The sequence below is a fragment of the Tyto alba genome, unplaced genomic scaffold (genome assembly GCF_018691265.1).
Source record: "Tyto alba isolate M040663 unplaced genomic scaffold, T.alba_DEE_v4.0 Super-Scaffold_1000006, whole genome shotgun sequence".
In the NCBI taxonomy this organism is placed as follows: domain Eukaryota; kingdom Metazoa; phylum Chordata; class Aves; order Strigiformes; family Tytonidae; genus Tyto; species Tyto alba.
The window spans coordinates 31,264,056-31,281,121 of record NW_024881272.1 but is presented as its reverse complement, the minus strand read 5'-3'; the positions used below and the strand labels follow the sequence as shown (position 1 = coordinate 31,281,121).

At 41.7% G+C, this 17,066-nt stretch overlaps 2 protein-coding genes across 5 annotated transcripts in view; both read left to right on the top strand.

Moving 5' to 3' along the window:
* The first annotated feature begins 73 nt into the window (after positions 1-73).
* Positions 74-5,909, top strand: TACSTD2 (tumor associated calcium signal transducer 2). The gene is given in 2 exon segments (XM_033008827.2): positions 74-4,158; positions 4,161-5,909. Coding segments are annotated over 2 exon segments (918 nt in total). The 5' UTR covers positions 74-3,560; the 3' UTR covers positions 4,481-5,909.
* Positions 5,910-13,165: 7,256 nt separating this feature from the next.
* Positions 13,166-17,066, top strand: part of OMA1 (OMA1 zinc metallopeptidase) — a 109,841-nt gene continuing 105,940 nt past the window's right edge. For 3 of the 4 annotated variants that reach the window (XM_033008825.2, XM_033008826.2, XM_033008824.2), the window contains exons 1-5: positions 13,182-13,526; positions 14,224-14,749; positions 15,152-15,380; positions 16,600-16,773; positions 16,869-16,976. In XM_033008825.2, coding sequence (XP_032864716.2) covers positions 14,244-14,749; positions 15,152-15,380; positions 16,600-16,773; positions 16,869-16,976 — 1,017 coding nt within the window. In that variant the 5' untranslated portion in view covers positions 13,182-13,526; positions 14,224-14,243. Of the gene's footprint in view, positions 13,527-14,223; positions 14,750-15,151; positions 15,381-16,599; positions 16,774-16,868; positions 16,977-17,066 lie in introns of all 4 variants that reach the window. The other variant, XM_042803716.1, reaches the window with a different exon arrangement.

The following is a 17,066-nucleotide window of genomic DNA, read 5'->3' as shown; positions in this document are numbered from 1 at the left end:
TGTGTTCCCTGTTTGTATTCGCTGCTTCTCTCTCGATCATCCGATCTGGCGTTTACTCCGGGTCACCAACAAATACGAAGTGATTCAACGAGGTGTAACACCACTAGAGGGAGCGTTGTCACAGCTGATCCAGAAAGCTTTTGAACTAAGGTCAAAACTCTGCTTAGCAGTGCAGGCAAACTTCAGGCTAGTGATTACATTTTATGAGCAATAGCTGCGTACTTTGGTGTAGATTTGTTTCTTTCATTTGTTCTTACAAACCCTGTGTGAGCTGGCCCAGGCAGGATGGATGTGGATGCACAAAAAGAGCAAATTTATTCTTGTTGGCGGGTTGGCAGGGGCACGCAAGCGGGGATGCCGGCAGGGCAGAGCTCGGTCCTTGCGAGCCAGAAAGGGAAGAAAGAAAAGATCTCAAACCTGCTGCTTTTGCCTGTACATATCAAGGATTTTCACCAGTGTACTTTTCTACTGTGCTCTGATCCTTCCCTCATCGGGGCAGGAATCTCAAGGCTGGTCGATAAGGTGCCCTCCCAGGCCTGTGTTATCTAAAAGCATGCATTCTACCCATCAAGCACACAAACCCAAACAACAATTAGTGTGATACGTGTGGTTTTTCAGTACCCCAGCTGCAAGTCACTGGAGCGCGTTTACATTCCTCACGGATCTTCCCTTGTACTCCCACAACCCCTCTGCTTTGTCTCCTTCAGACGATTCTGCCGCGGTGCTTTGCAGCGGGGAGGCCCGGGTGGGAGATGGGCATTTTCCACGCTCATTTCACAGAGAATCCTGGCGGTCGGGTCACTCCCGTACCTAACGGGTTTGTTTTCATGGGCAACTCCAGTGAAGTCTGGCAAGCAGCACGGGGGGTGCACAGTGCCCCTGGGAAGGGCCCCGGCACCTGTAAGGGGAAGGAAAGGTGCTGTGCTGGCACTGCACACCCCGCTGCGGCGGCGGGAGGCGTGCAGGGTGACTGCCCGGCCCCAGTGCGGGGGAAGGAGCTGGTTGTTAACATCCCAGTGAACACTGTAATCATATTTGATACTGAACAAAGTATTTAATGGCCTAGATAAAAGCATTCTGGTTGTTTAATTGGAAATGGCTTGCTGTTTTACATAGACCTAGTGCCCTATTTTTATGAGATTTAGAATTGTGCCGAGAAATTGTTTCCATGGAAGCAGAGATCACTAAAGAAATAATGCACTCCACATTTCCTACAGGATTATTCCTTTTACAGCCTGCTGTTCTAAATAATTAACTCTTGTAGTGCCATTACTGCTTTGCATGGATTAAAGGAAATAATACTTTTAGTGCCATAGAGGCATTACATATGTCTTTTTATATATATAAATGTATAGGTATTTGGAAAGATACTTGTCTATAAAATAAATCTGTTCTATTTACAAAGGGGAAAATCCACCAGTACAAAAATGTCAATGGAAAAGTGCACTTTTATTTTGACAGCTTATGCAGCTCTGTCAGGGAAACTTAAAATTCTTCCTTCTTTGCCCTTTTCTTGCCACTGTTCTACACTTTTTGCCTGGAGATGGGTATATTCTAAAACTGTCACCGTACTTCTGGCCACCTTTGAGGGAAGAGGCAATGAAGGTAATTTTTAACTAAGGTAACAACCCTGAGAATCTTCCACCAGTAGGAAATCTCGTTTAGTTACCTGTGGGTTTTCTTCCATCTATGACTTTTGACAAACCCCTTTTTCTCTGCTTCACTGTGTCTGTAATGATAATATGAGGCTGAGACCAAGCACAAATGTCCGTAAACATCACACAAGCAAAGGACTATTTACTAAAAAGTCCTGTTACTGCCTGTCCCTATGGTGCTTTCTAAGCCCAAGGGCAGTGCAGCTCTGCGCTGTACAGAAATTGCCACTGACGCCGGTTGTGAGCTGTAAGTTTACAGCAGCTGAGGCTCTGTGTCTTCCCAAGAGAACCTACTCTCTCTGAAGCTCATAATGTGAAATAAAGACAAGATAGGAGTAGGTGACAGTTAAATGGATTTTGACTTTGAAGGAGGGATGTGAAATTTTTTTTAAAAGCAGATTATTACAGGCAAAGGACTTACTTAGAAATTAAAAATGGGAAGAGAGTTACTAAACTATTATCAAAGAAACATCAATATGACAATTTGAAAAACCTGGCAATTTTAAGAATTATTTCAGCTGTAGATCTCTATTTTCTAAGAAAGCTAACTACTGTTAGTTTTATCAGAAGGAAGGGGAAATGGAGAGAGGTGTGATAATGTGCTATAAAGGAGCCAGGAATAATTTGAAATTATCTCATCTTTGCTCCTTCAAGTAACATGTGTTTCTGCGGCTTATTTAGAAACGGGTCTAGCTGCACAGTTCAACTCCAGACTGTGCCCTTCTCTAGTGGCAGAGGGGCTTTACATCTGGAGCTCTAGTTTTGAACCTCCACCGTGTTACAAATCCTCACTGGCAGCCAGTAACCCACCCTGCACTGATCTGAAGCGGGGCCGGCCCTCAGGAAAACAGCCACACTGGTAAAGGAGCCGCCTGCAAGGCAGCGTGGACGGGAGGAGGGTGTGTACGCTCTTCTGTGGTCATTACTGGTCCCAAAATAATGATTCGTAAACTGACAGTGTTTGGTAAATCAGATGAATGGGGCTCGCTTAATGCAAACTGGAAAATACCTTTCAGCTTCTGCCAAACCCCATGGAAACGCTAACTCATGCTTTGTAGATCATTAGGACACTTGGGAGCTACTGGAGTGTACTGCAAAAGGCATTACTCAAAGCTCAGATTGAAAAATTTCTTCAGAAATGGCTAACAACTTTGTAAAGGTAAATGCAAGCATGAAAATCATTCCTAGCACTGTCTTGGGATGAGTATATGCCAAAGGAAAGTAGGGAGAGAGGCTTTCCATGCTGGAAGTGAGACTGTGCTCCTGTGCCCTGGGAGGAGAGCAGCCGTCAAACTGATCACCAGTCGTTCCTTCTGAATTGGCAGCTACTCCAGGCAGCGTACATAAAACTCCAAAAGGCTTTATTTTATAAATATATGAAAGTAGAAAGGAGGAAGTCCCTAACTGATAAGAATCTAGACAGTGGAATGACGCAGTAGCTGTGTGATGGAAGATGCAGGAAAAGCCATGATAGAAGTGGAAGAGTAAGATTTCTTCCAACAGAATTAGGAGAAATTCCTTAAACATGCACTTACAAAGTCCATAAAAAGTCTAAAGAAGGAGGACAAGCTACCTGGGCTTTCATCCATAAGGGAAGCCCAAGGTCAGAGCGATGCTTCCAGTTGGCTTTTGGCTCTTCCCTGGTGTTTGCTCATAAGGCATGGGGGATGGCAGCAGCGGTGCCACTCCGAGGTAAGAGAAGCAGCTGCAGCTTGTTAACTTCTCTGGGATTTGGGTTGGAGATGCCAGCTGTTCTGGAAGGAGAACCTGTTTGGTGGGTCCGATTTGAATCTCGATCAAGGGAACAGCACACCAGTGTGTAGAAACGAGTAGACATCGTGAATGGATTAAAGCTTCAGATACTGCCAGATACCGGGGACTCGAACCACGCTTTTCAGCTGCAACATGGAGCCTCTGCTTGGGGTTTTGCTGGGTTTGATTCTGGCAGCAGCTTCATCGGCCCCGAACAGCTGTACCTGTGCGACCAACAAGTGGGCGGCCTGTGCCCAGGACGGACCCGGGAACTGCACCTGCACGCTGGTAGGTTCAAATCACAAGGTAGATTGCTCAACGCTGACTTCAAAATGTTTGCTGATGAAGGTAGAAATGATCCCCCTGAAGGAGAAGTGCTTCTGGGGCCATTCCTGTGGGCTGTTACATAATGATGGCATTTACAATCCAGACTGGGAGGACAGTGGTATCTTCAAAGCCAGGCAGTGCAGTCAAACCGATACTTGCTGGTGTGTGAACAACGCCGGAGTACGAAGAACCGAAAAGCATGACAGAAACCTGAGTTGTGGTGAGCTGGTTAGAACAAGCTGGATCTACATTGAACTGAAGCACAAAAGAAGCCCCAATGCCTTTGATGTTACCGACGTAGAAAATGCCCTGAAACATCTGTTTGAGAGCCAATATAAACTGCAACCCAAGTACATCGCAGCCGTTAAGTACGATTCCCCATTTATCCAAATCCACCTGAACCAGAATGAGAAACCTAGGTGTGAGTTGATGTAGCCTATTACTTTGAAAGGGATATAAAAGATGACTCCATATTTCATTCTAACAGTACATTAACTGTCTCCGTCAATGGAGATGCTCTGGATATTGAAAAACTATGGATTTACTACGTTGATGAAAAGCCACCAGAGTTTTGCATGAGACAACTGGTTTCTGGCATCAGTGCTGTGGTGACAGTGGTGATGCTGACTGCTGGCTTTGGCATCGCTGTGCTGGTCATCCGGAGGTGGCTGTGGACAAGAAGGTACAAGAAAGTTGAGATTAAAGAAATGGGTGAAATAAGAGCACCAAGTTTACAGCTGCCCTGATCTGAAAAAAGAAAGGCAGCAACATGAAGAAAACAAAATGAATAAAAAGCACAAAATGCAAACAGCAGACAGAATCAGCGCATGTGGATGAATTTGGAGAGGTTTTTTTCCTTTCTACAGGAATCTGTACAGTGGTTGTTCTAAATTATTCTAATTTAGTAAGAATTACTTTTTTGTTTTGGGTATAAACTAATTTAGGAGTCAGTTACCTAAATATTTTAAATGAGCCCAAATTTGGAGGTTAAGAAAACTTACAGCTGTCTGTTTAGCATAACATAGAATGCTGTCACTAGTACTGGAGGCCTGGTTCTGCTTGCTTAAATACTCTTTGAGTGGTTCTTGGTAAAGCTACTTACTGAAATTCAAATATTTGCCTTGGCATAATTGGGTTATATAGCTGCTTTTCCGTTGGTAAAGACTTTTTCTAAAATGTGAGTTGTTTGCCTTTTTTTGTTTGTTTGTTTGTTTAAGTTGCTGGAACTTTTTTTATCAACAAGTAATTTCATAAGTATTACTAAATTACCAAGTAAGGTTTTGATAAGATATTCTACAACACCAGAGGCTTTTATATAGAGTCATTTGTTAGGAAACATTCCTGCAGTCACTTCCAGGTGCAGAGATCCCAAGTTTCTGAGTTTGTATTCAGGCAGCACAGTGAGCTATTCCCACGTGTGCTCTTTAACAAGGGTCTGACACTCCTCGTCAGCAAATATCCCTTGATCCCAATGCAAGTGTAAGTTAACCTTGGTGTTCCGCCCAAATTCAAACTCTGGTAATAGCTTTCTGTCTACCTAAATTCCCCTTGCAATTTTAATAGGAGGAGATATTTTTCAGTGTTGTACAGCTTCACAGAAATACTACACAATGCTTCAGGACAAGCTGAGAAAGAGCTTTATTCTAAAAGAGCTGCAGGGGGAATTTAAGAGCAGAGTGTAATTACTGAAGTTGGAATTGGGCCAAGATGCTAGAACTGGACTTCTCTGCTACCTACTCATCTGCTGCATTCCTTGTTTGGGAGGTCATACCCACCATGAAGGACATTTTAAAGAAAATAATGCTGGTTGTTAAATGTTGTTGGCAGTTACATTCTCCGTACTGCATATGGGTGTCTGAGGTCCCATCAGTCTAATCTGCTTATGTTCCAAATGAGACTCTACACCTAGGCACCGCAGCAGGGTCAGCTCTTTTATTCTGTTAATTAGTTTCAATGTTACTAGTTTGTAATTATAATAACAAATGTGCTACTTCTAGGGCAAACTATTAAATATACATCTCTGATTCTACTGAATGAACAGGATACCAGGAAAAAGTGAAGATGCTTTGATTCCGTTTCTGCCTTTGTTTATACAGAAGAGATTTGCTGTTTGAGGGGTGGCGGGTAGATGTTTGTTTTATATTTTTTGACTCAATAAAAGCCATTTCCATTTAACCTCATTCTTGTTCACTTACCTGCTGGCAAAATTCAGGCTTTGGGTACACAGAATGGGGTAGATGCATCACATTTCCCCAAAATAAGTTTTTTCTGCAATTGTATCAGCAGTATTAATACATTCAAAATTTTGGAGCAGGGTCTGTAATTTACTTTGTGCCTTACAGCAACACATCCAAGCTGGTTGTTTTTCAGTCAAGTGTATACATTAGTACTGATAGAAGATGAAGTGAGAATTTAATACCTAGGCTGAATTTTCCCAAGTCATAGGAAACTTCAGAATTTACCCTAACTTCACACACTTTTGTAATTAGGCTTCTATAAAGTGGATTAAATTAAAAATCTGGCACCGAGTAGCCCTCAGTGCTGAAGAAATGTAGGATAAGAATAAAAAATGTTTCAAATACATTGCTTAACCACTTTCTTAACTCACGCAGAGCTGATAAAAGCTATGTGTTTGAGAGGCTGGTGCTGTCATTCCCTCAAAGAAGACCCTGAGATGTGCAGTCTTTTCTGGGGATCTACTGTGGCTTCAACATTCTTTTAAAAGCACCATTCTTCTTATTTCTGTCATAAGAAAAACAAATATTTTAAAGGTGAATGATTTTATATTAAAATAGAATATAAACATGTAGGCATAATTTTGATTAGGACAGGCAAAAGTGACTACCTGTTGAAAGAATCGTAACAGGTAACATTTTCAGCATCTGTCTTTGGCTCCTGCTTTTCTTTGCAGAAGCTGAAATTGAGAAGAGAGGCTGTTGTGATGCCATTCTTTATTTTTATTAATAATTAAAGGACTTCCCCATGAAAATCACGCACTGTGGTCAGTTATTTCCTTGCTAGTCATCAAGCACCACTAGACTGCATGCTGCTAGGGGACTGGAAATGCACTAGGGTCATTTAATAGGAGTGATAAGGTATGTGTCTGCAATTAATCAAAAGAATGGGAAGATTAATTGCAGTGCAGAGCTCAGACAACCTCTCTTTGGACTAGATCATTCTACTTGAATAAAGCTATGTAAAGATCTGGATTTTAATAAACCAAACATACCCACTGCTCCTGCTAAGTACTCATTTCTCTCCTGCTGCTCCAGTCATACCACCTCTTGGACTGTGTATTAATGTATTTTTTGCACATGGTAGATGAAGTATTTTACTGTAACAGTCCATCATGTTCAGCTTGTTTGACTTTCTGCCCACTGTTGATGTTCTCACTGAAAAGGAGAAAATGAACTCATTGTCAGCGTTACATTTTTCAAAATTAAAATGCTTTTTATTATTCATTCTCATTTAGAAATTTTTAAGGCTGAAATTTCTAGTTATCCTTTTCCTGATTACATCATCCTGTTTTGATGGTGTGTTTGTTCATTGTATTTAAGTAATTAGGCTTCATACTCTGCAGTGGGTTCTGTGGGTACAGCCAGCACGGTGACAGTGATGGTGGTTACACGTTCCAGGTGGCACTGGCTGACAGCTTTCCAGCAGTGCCCTGAATGAGGTGATTAACATCAGTTGTGTATCAGTTTCAGGGGCGTCTGCTCAGGCATAAATGTATTCAAGGGATCATTTTGGTTTGGAATGCTGTTTTAATATTCTGTAGGTATAAATACATTCATATTTAGGCATATTTATGCATCTATCTGTGGGTTTATGGTACTACCTACCTGGATAATGTAACAGAGGCTATGCTTGCTTTAACGAAGGTAGAGCTGCTGCCTAAATTATGTTCTGCAATTCCAACTGGTGAAGAGACCTCAAAATAACCCCTGGCAGAGGAAAAAATCCTGTCTGTGCTACAACTCTTCAGAAGATAGTGCTGCCCTTTCCATACAGCACTACTACCTTTGTGCAACTGCACAAAGCCCGTGTTGGCCTTCATTTTTTAGTTAAAACTTTTTTAACCACTCAAGATCTGAGGGCAGTGCCAGAAGCAATGCCAGCACTACAGCAAGGAAATGAAAGATAAGGATTCATGGGAGGATTAAAACCCTCTTAAACTCTGTTCCCTCTATTCCCCCTGGTAAAATCCATGCCTGCTTATATATGCAAGTATGTATTCTTGAACGCATTGACACAAAATCCCTGCATTAGTTTGCATATGACTGGTTTGTGTGTACACACATGTCCATTCCCACACCTAGACTTAAAGACACACACATCACTGTTTGATAGAGCAGGCAAGCCCTAGGGAAAGCTTTGTGGCAGCAGATCCTACATTGCGTTCAGCCAGACTGCTCCAGCTCTTATCAGTGGTAAAATAGTCCCAACCTGCTGCTGTTTTGGAACAACGAAGAATCTTCTTCTTGTCCCATCTTCCCCGGATTAAGAATAATCTCTTTATGGATGTTTAGACTGGGACTATGGCCAGATTGGGTTAACGATGTGAAACAAAATGCCTGCCACATAACCACACTCAACCCCTCTCTTCTTGTTCAGCTGGTAAAACACCGGCAGGCCTGTGATATTAAGCACTTACTGACAACTAGAGACAACATCCCCCCGGTATTCCTTAAAATGTTTAAACCTCAGGGAATCACCTTAGAAAAAACAAACCAATTTCTATTACTTGTGTATCAAGACCGCTTTTGCGGAGAATAGTTAAAGTAACAAATTGGCCCTTCCTCCACTTCTTAATTGGACCAGTTAATGCTATTAAACAGATAGTCTTTCTCATGCAGGTATAATTATCCTATCCAAACCGTTTCCACTGATTTGCCTCAGGGTTTTAAATCCTGCAATTACCTTTTTTTTTTTTTTTTTAATGCTAAAATTAATTTTAAGTCATTACAATTGCTATCAGGGCAGGAAAAATCAACTTCCAGAACTTTTACAATTATTATTCAGCACTTCCAATGAAATTCCTTGTACCAGGATTTCTCTAGTTAAAATTTCATACATGCCAGGCAGCCTGACAGATTCACATCTCATTTCCATGAGATCCCTATTCCCCAGGGGAAAACACTCTTACAGTCCTACTCCAGCACAAAGCAAGCACCACAGAAACAATTAGGGAGACTTTGTATTACCTAAATGAAAGAACGAGTGAGAATGCATTTCTAATTTTCCATTGAGATTTTTACACGTGGGCCCAACAATACTGGTAGCATATGCACCCAACCTTTTTCAGCTTTTTTTTTTTTCCCCAAATAAATGTCTGTAAGGCTTGAAATGAGAAATCTCAGCATTTTTGCTAGTCTGGTTTCACCCAGAAAAGCTAAGCAGAAAAACTAGAAAGTAATTGGATGTGGCTGTGCTGTAGCCACTGCACTGTGCTGTGCAGACACACTCTTTTTTAGCACAGGTCTGTTGAGTTCTCCTTTTTTCTGCCTATGTTCACATACTCTTTTCTGTTGTTGGAACTAAGATAGCTTTATAATTGTCTCAATTCCACTGAAGGACTTAAGCAAAATCTCTTGAGTATAGAAAGTTAATTAATGTTGCCTTTTTTCAGCCTCTCTCCAAAAAATTTTGCATTTTAGAGATCTAGTAGAACAATTATGTCATGTTTGCTATTTTCACTTACATTTTTATGCAGGTTGGCTGCTCCAAAAGCAGTTTACAAATTATGTGCAAGAATTAGAAGCTAGAAGAATAAAAACTACTAAGTGATAGAGTCTCAGAATTTCTGCCAGTTTTGGAACTACTAAGCATCCAAGTTACCTTCTGAAGTGCAATGGTTGTCAGATCTGGCAAGCTGAAAGCAATGCTGGAGTTCATTTTCATTAATTAATTTTAAGGCCCTCAAAATCAGAAGTTCCTAAAATGTATTTAATCTGAATGTTTGTATATTGTATATCAGGTTCCTTAACTCACAGTATCTTGTCTCCGTTTATCCTGCCCCAGAAAAGAAGAAAAATAACTAACGCACTTAACTCTGGGTTGACCAGCATCCTGGGCCAGCAAGGTACCCGATGCTCACGCAAGCCAGCGGAAGAGTGGCAGCACTGGGCAATTCCCAGGAATGCCGGTGCTGAACAAATGGCACTAACAAACTGGACATCTGGGAGATCAAAATCGATTCCTTAGTAGTAAGGGATCCATTAGTCTTTTGTGACTTTTACTGAGAGTCTTTCATTAAAATATTGTAAGCTAGAAAGCAAAGACCTCAGATCTTGGAAAAAGACCTTAGAACCTCTTCATACATATTTTGGAAAGGACTGTATTGAATTTTACAAGAACTTTTAGAGAAAGTTTTGCAGTAAACTTCTGTTTGGTTGAATAACTTAATCTTCTGGATCTTGAATCTACCTTTTTTTTTTTTTTTTTTTTTTTTTTATATCAACAACATGGCTAATAAGCAGAAATCTTTATTACCTATTAACAAATTCCTAAATAGCATCTACTAACCGGTACATCAGTAGGGCAAGGCACACTTAGTACAAAATACAATACACTCAGTGGATCAAGACAGGCTATCCTAGTGAACATTTGGGAAAATATTGGTATTTATGAAGAGTGTTACCTAGTCTTTTAAGTGAATGTGAACTCCTGAGATTGCAACTGGCCAAACAGGCTAAGTGGCACTAAAACCAATTTCTGACTTGCAGAGGGCTGATGGAGTGCATTGTTTCTGCCAAGACTTTAGCCCAACACTAATGAGGAAAAGTGAATTACAGTGGAATTTAAATGACAAAACCATCAGTTAATACTTAGTTTTTGCTTAGCCTTATATAAAAGCCAAATATTTTATTATTTTTTTTTCATTTGAAGCTGAAGACTGTACATTTTAACTCTCAATTTTTGTGATGATCAAAATTGGCGGCAGGGAGAAGTTAGTACCAAATTGTTTCCATCTGAAAATACAGGAAAATATTTTTTATATTTAAATGGTTTTCCTTACTTTTATTAGATTTGACATTTGCTTGTGTGGAGAATTTCATATATTTACAAAATCTCATTTAGTTTAGTACAACTATTTATACAGAGATGCAGAAATACTAATGGACACATCTACACAGGAAAGTTCTACTTGTTAAAAGTGTTAACTGTACAAAGAACTACTGCACAGTGTATTTGTACAGTGTATGCGAAGAGCAAGTGCTTTAATAAGATCCTGCCTAGTCAGTCAAGGGGCTTTGATACTAAGTGGTTTCCTCCACAGCAACTTGAAGCAAATATGTGGGGACAGATAATGATAAATGGCTCTGTGAGCTTCACCCTACCATGTAAAGAGTTCACAGGTGGTCCGTATGCATTTTCTTTGGGGAAAAAAAAAAAAAAGAGACAGCTGTGAAAATGCTGCATAATCCAAACTCCCTCTACAGATCCAGTTTTTCAGCAATGAAATTCAGTGCCGTGCTGAGGTTCATCAGAAAACCTATACATCACTTACAACCTCTAAGTAGGTCTTACACAGTCTTAAGGCCTTCTGGTCTTCAGAAACATTAATTAGTCTTTTTTTGAAGAAAAGATGAGGCTAGTAAGGAAAAGCTCAGCTACAAAACAAGTCTTAACCTACCTCTCTAAAGCATAGAGCTTTCTCTCACATGGTTATACTCATATATATTCATTAAAAATTAAAGAGGCGCCATAGTATAAATGACTAGTTAGAATGGTTTTTTTCGCTATATGTCTATTTAGAGAAAAACACTTTATAACTATCCAATTGCTCAACTGTTTACCAGATTTTCATAAAGAGATATTTAGCGTTGGTATCTGATAGAGAAATCCTATAACTACCTGTGCTGTATTTACCGCTTGTCTGCTTTGAAGTTTTAATTATAAATTACACCACTTGGGGAGACTTTAGAACTGCAGAGTGTAGAACACAATTTTTAGCTCCATCCTCACATGCCCAAAACATCCACCGAGTTTAACAGGAATTTAGGCGACTCAGGAATACAGAAGTAGCTTCTATACCCTCTATGCAGACAAGGTTAAATAATGCAATTGATGAAACAAATAATAGCAAAAGGAAATATGCCAAGAAAAAAAACAGAAAACCACGTTTTCAGCAGACTTGAAAGTGGAGACTCTCTGAGGTGGAAGAATGACATTTGCTCCACTGAAGAAATGGTAGAAATCCTTTATGCTTGGCTTTGGAACAGAGAATTCTAGATAAAAAAAGAAAAGCAAGCAAATACGAAGTCTAAGAACTAAGGACACTAAGCATCAGGAGGTATTCATGAGAGTTTCCATCTCCGTTCTTAATTTCTTGACAGCTGGGACACACACAGGCCTTAGGTTAGACAAAGCACTTTGCTGCTGCTAGAGCTCAGCTGCTTTTGTGACTGGAGCCAACGGTCACAAAAATTAATGCTGTGCTAATTGACTGGCAGATTTTACTCTTCATGCCTCTTATAATGGGGGCTGGGCAGGACTTGAAGGAATTGCATCTAATGAAAACAGACTTTCTACCTATCACTATTTAATGTTTCTTCTTGGCCTGGACTCCAAGATCTATGTTTTTTCCTTGGCAGCAGACATCACTGGTTAAGAACTGTCACAGGAATGGGCCTTAGTCATAAAAAAGGATGGACTAACGAGTTATCTCGACAAACACTGAGCAATACTTGACTGTGCTCATACACAGAGTATGTGACTGCTGAAGGCAAAGATCTGTTTCTTTACCTTTCACAATGAGGGCCTTTATTGACATGCAAAGCCCAAGGACCTTTACGAAGCCTCAGCTGCCCTGTCATTACCATACATCCCAGCCTCACCCTTTTGTTCAATTAATTACCCGTTTTTCACATCACATCATGTAAGATGTACTTCTGCCAGCTATATCAGCAGGCCAAGTTACGTATCAGGTTATCAGCTTGTCATTTTCTTGGATTTGGGGAAAGCCAGGTATCACCTCCTCACCTACCACTGTTGCAGGAGAGTTGACTGCTCCCTTCCACTGAAGTAGCATCAGCCCTCTCTGGTACCAGGAAGCATCTCAACACTTCAGGTCTCCAGAAACAGCTGTAAGCAAGCCCAAGGCATAACACCCATGAGCTCTGAAAGCTGAAAGAGCCTTAAGGTCTGGCTAAAGACAGGGGCAGGAGTCAGGGCCAACAGCCTCCGTGAGGTGAGGCTGGGCAGCGCACAGGCCTCCCAGCACCGCCAAGGGAAAAGGGCGGCAGCACCGCGGCTCTGCAGCTCCTGAAACGGACACCCCGCTCGCCTCCCCTCCCTGAGGTGCCGCTGCCGCCCCGGCAGCCACAAAATGGCGGGTCGGGGCGGCGGGGGCTCGAGGCAGGGGGCGGAGCCTCCGCGCGGGGGCGCGAGCGGCGGGGCAGGCCGCCGCCTGAGGGAAGGGCCCCGCCCGCCTCCCGCCCTCCGCCTCGGCCCGGCGCCGTCTCTGCCTTGGCCCCCTCCGGCTCCTCCTTCTCCCCCGCCTGCTGAGGTGGTGAGTAGGGCAGCCCAGCGGAGGAGGTCTGTTCCCGGAGCAGACCCCAGGGACGTCCAGCTGTGGCAGTGGCCAGAGCTGTCGTCGTTCCCCCCGCTTCCCCTTCCCCCTCCCCCCCCCGGCGGGCGCCTCAGTGTCACGTCTCCCTCTCTCACACCACCACACACACCCCCCTCCCCCCCCTCACGTTTGCGCGTATCACGATAGTCGCGCCAGCACCGAGGTCGGGTGGGGTTGCTCGCGTGCGGGATGCCGGGCGCTGAAGGCCGGCAGCCGAGGTCAGCACCCAAGGGCGGCTCGGGGCGTCAGGCCAGGAAGGGAGAACGAGGAAAAAGGCGGGTGGAACCGGCGGTGCGGATCCTACCTGAGGGGAGCCGTGGGCGGCGGGGAAAGGGAGGCTGGGTGCCGGGGCCTGCCCGGCGGGAAAGCATTTCCAGTCTTGTCCTCCGTCAGTAAGAGCAGCCGGGAGACTTAGTTCTGCCGTGTTGAGTCGCTTTATTTCTAGGCCGGGTGCAGCAGATGTGCACCCTGAGTTCTGGAGGAAAGCATTGGCAAAATGCTCAATAAGTACTGTTTTGTTTTGGGTTTTTGTTTTTTTTTTTTTTTTTTTTTTTTTTTTTCAATGTGTATGAATTGCACCTGTGGCAAGCAGACCAGCACAGAAAGGTGATGATGCACACGTGTTTTCTGCAAGGAACACCTGCAGCCATTCTGATCTGGTGGTAATAAAAGTGAAAGAAAAAGGAATCACGTTTTGTTTTGTTCTCTGTGATAAAAGACAGTGGCTTTTTCAGAGTTGAAAGCAGATTGGTACCTTAAAACTGCAACAGGATGCAGTTGCAACTGACACTTTTTCAGCGGTGCAACTGTTTACAAACAAATGCATGGTATCTGTTCAGATGGAAGTAGTGTTTCAGAAGGTCGTGTTTGGGTGGTTTTCATAACATCTCTGCTGTTTGTTTTTCTTTGTTTCAGGGTAAACAGCCAAAGAAGTTATGAATATCATCAGTGGTCTAAAGTTGCTGGGCAGGAACTGTATTTTCTTTCATTTGGCTTTGACCAAGCAGGGGAAGTGCAAGAATTTCTGTAAGTCTTACGCAGGATATTGCCGAGCTCAAGCCGGTTGTACCCGAGACAGATGCCAAAGGCTGGACTTGAGTGGAAATACTAGAAACTGTTTTTTGACTGGAAGCCCTGACTACTGTAGAACCTTAATTGGTAAAGGACAGAGGTATCTTTCAAATGTCTCAAATACAGAAGTACGCAGGAATGCACGCCACAGATTGGGAAAGTTTTGCTTTCGATCTTGTCAGCCACAGGGGGAGAAGACCACATGCCTCCAAATCAGTTCTGTAGGGCAACTCCCATGCCATTTTTCTGCTTGGAACATTCACATCATCAGGGCTTTTCACACATCACCATTACTTCAGGCCGCACCGGTTCCTCTTTTCTGGATTATCGTTAAGCCAGCTCAGAAGTTATTTGCTATCATTATTGGCAGGTAAAATACTAACTTATTTCATCTCTCAGTGTAAAACCCCGTTATGTAAAGATGTGTGCAGGAGTTTGTGGAGAATGCTAGGTGTATTTGTAGTGTTTTCATTTTAATATCTGTGCAAAACTTTGTAGGACTGTGGCCTTGACTGATGGTTTGCTCAATAAGAAGTTGTTTCCATTATCAGAGGTGCTAGATGTATCTTTTACTCTTGTGGTAGACTGAGATGAACCAAGGAACTAAGGGGCATTTCTTCTGTGGGAGGGAAGCAATGGAGTGGAGTGGAAGCCAGTTATAGTCCATAAGCTCTTACATGAGGTGAGACTGTAATAGAGAATACGGCAAGGACAGACACTAACACATTCCGTTCTAACTGTGTCCTAAGTTAACACTGTTTGTATCTTACAGGAGCATAAGAAATTGGTGGAAGGCACTTCCTCCTAATAAACGGGAACTTTTTAAAGAAAGTGCAAGGAAAAATAAATGGAAGATACTCCTGGGTATTAGTAGCTTAGGAGTCTTATTTGTTGTGTTTTATTTTACTCACTTGGAGGAGACACCTATCACAGGGCGTGCTCGTCTGTTGGTGTTTGGAAAAGAGCATTTTAGGGAACTGTCACAGATGGAATATGATATGGTAAGATTTAAAGAAAAAATTCTTTAATTTTTTAAAGAATTCTTTAAAAGAAAATTTCTTTAAAGAAAAATTCTTTAATTTTAATTTATCTTTAAACTCTAAAACTGTTAATGCTTATTTTTTTTTTAGTGATGAGATAGTCCAATTAATGAGATGAGCAAACAAAACTTGTGGTGTCCTTGATAAGTTTTGAACTTCATGCTCAGAACCCTGCAGAGCTTCCCCATCAATTAACCCCTCCTCTTGTCCCCATCCTTTTTGAGAGTTCCCTTTCCATCAGCAGACTGCTCAGGGTCATGTGGTAGTTTAAGAGCACATTACATGTGTGTAGCAAACACTTCTAACTGTGTTATTGTAATATAACAAGAAATACAGAAATCTGGTGGAAGCAATAAAAGCGTAGCTAATAGGTATATGCTGAGATCTGTCTGTGCTGATTTAAGCATTCTTTGGCTCTTAAGGTTCCCTCTTCTAAGCTGTCACTTTGTAAGGTAATACTCTCCACCAGCATTCAATTCTACTTCTTTTTCTTTTTTTTTCTTTGGATCAGCTAATTTTTCTTTCATTGCTTTCTTTTAAACTATCCTTTGCAATAATTTCTGTAAGTTTGACTTCAGTGGCTTTTGGTTCTAAAGCCAATGAAACTTGTTAGTCCATATACAAATGTCACTGTGTTCCTGTCTGACAGAGAATGTGAGATAAGAACTGAAGTACAAGTATATATTTAAATTTAAATTACATCTTTTGTATAAATGTGTCCAATTTACAAATTACAATAGGAATATACAGATACAGAAAAATTGCAATTTCAGATGGAAATACAGGAAGGTATAGAAAGGTTTGCCAAATTTTGATGCCAGGCTTAACTGTGTATTAGGAAATGCTAGATACAGGATGCTGTAAGACCAAGTTTATACTATCTTATTTTTGATCTGTGGTCAGTTTATTTCATTTTAAATTTATTTGTCCTTAACTTGTGGGTCTGAAAGCCTGAATTCTAATATATTGGCTTTGGCTATGTCATGGTTTGAGCCTGGTCAGCAGCCAACGACCGCAGCTGGTCACCCACCCTTCCCCCTCCCTATCTGGGAATGGTGAAAGAAAAACGTAATAAAACTCAGATTTAGCTAAGTTGTGTGTAGCCGCTAAATTAGTTTACCACTTAGTTGTTTACTGTGTGTTTGCTCTGCATGGCAATCAGTGAATTTTTTTTTTTCAGTGGATGGAGGAATTCAAAGGTAAAATGTTACCTGAAGCAGATGCACGCTATCAGGTTGTGGAGAGAGTTGTTGGTCATTTATCTGAAAGCAATAAGGACATCCCACAGGTCTCAGAGCTCAAGTGGGTTATCCATGTGGTAGACGAACCAGGTGTAAACGCTTTTGTGCTTCCAGTAAGTTGAAAATGATACAAAAATTACCAATAATATTGAAGCAGTATTTTGCTTGTGAGTCTTCTACTTAATTTTCACTGTCCTTTTGTTTACAGAATGGTCAGGTGTTTGTTTTCACTGGATTGCTAGATGCAGTTTCTGATATTCATCAGCTGTCTTTCATTTTGGGACATGAAATAGCTCACGCTGTGCTGGAACATGCAGTAAGTATTTAAAGAAAGCTGTCTAAAATTCTGAAATTAATACCGATTAATTAAGATTTATCCTATCACTACCAACCAAAGTTTCAGTGT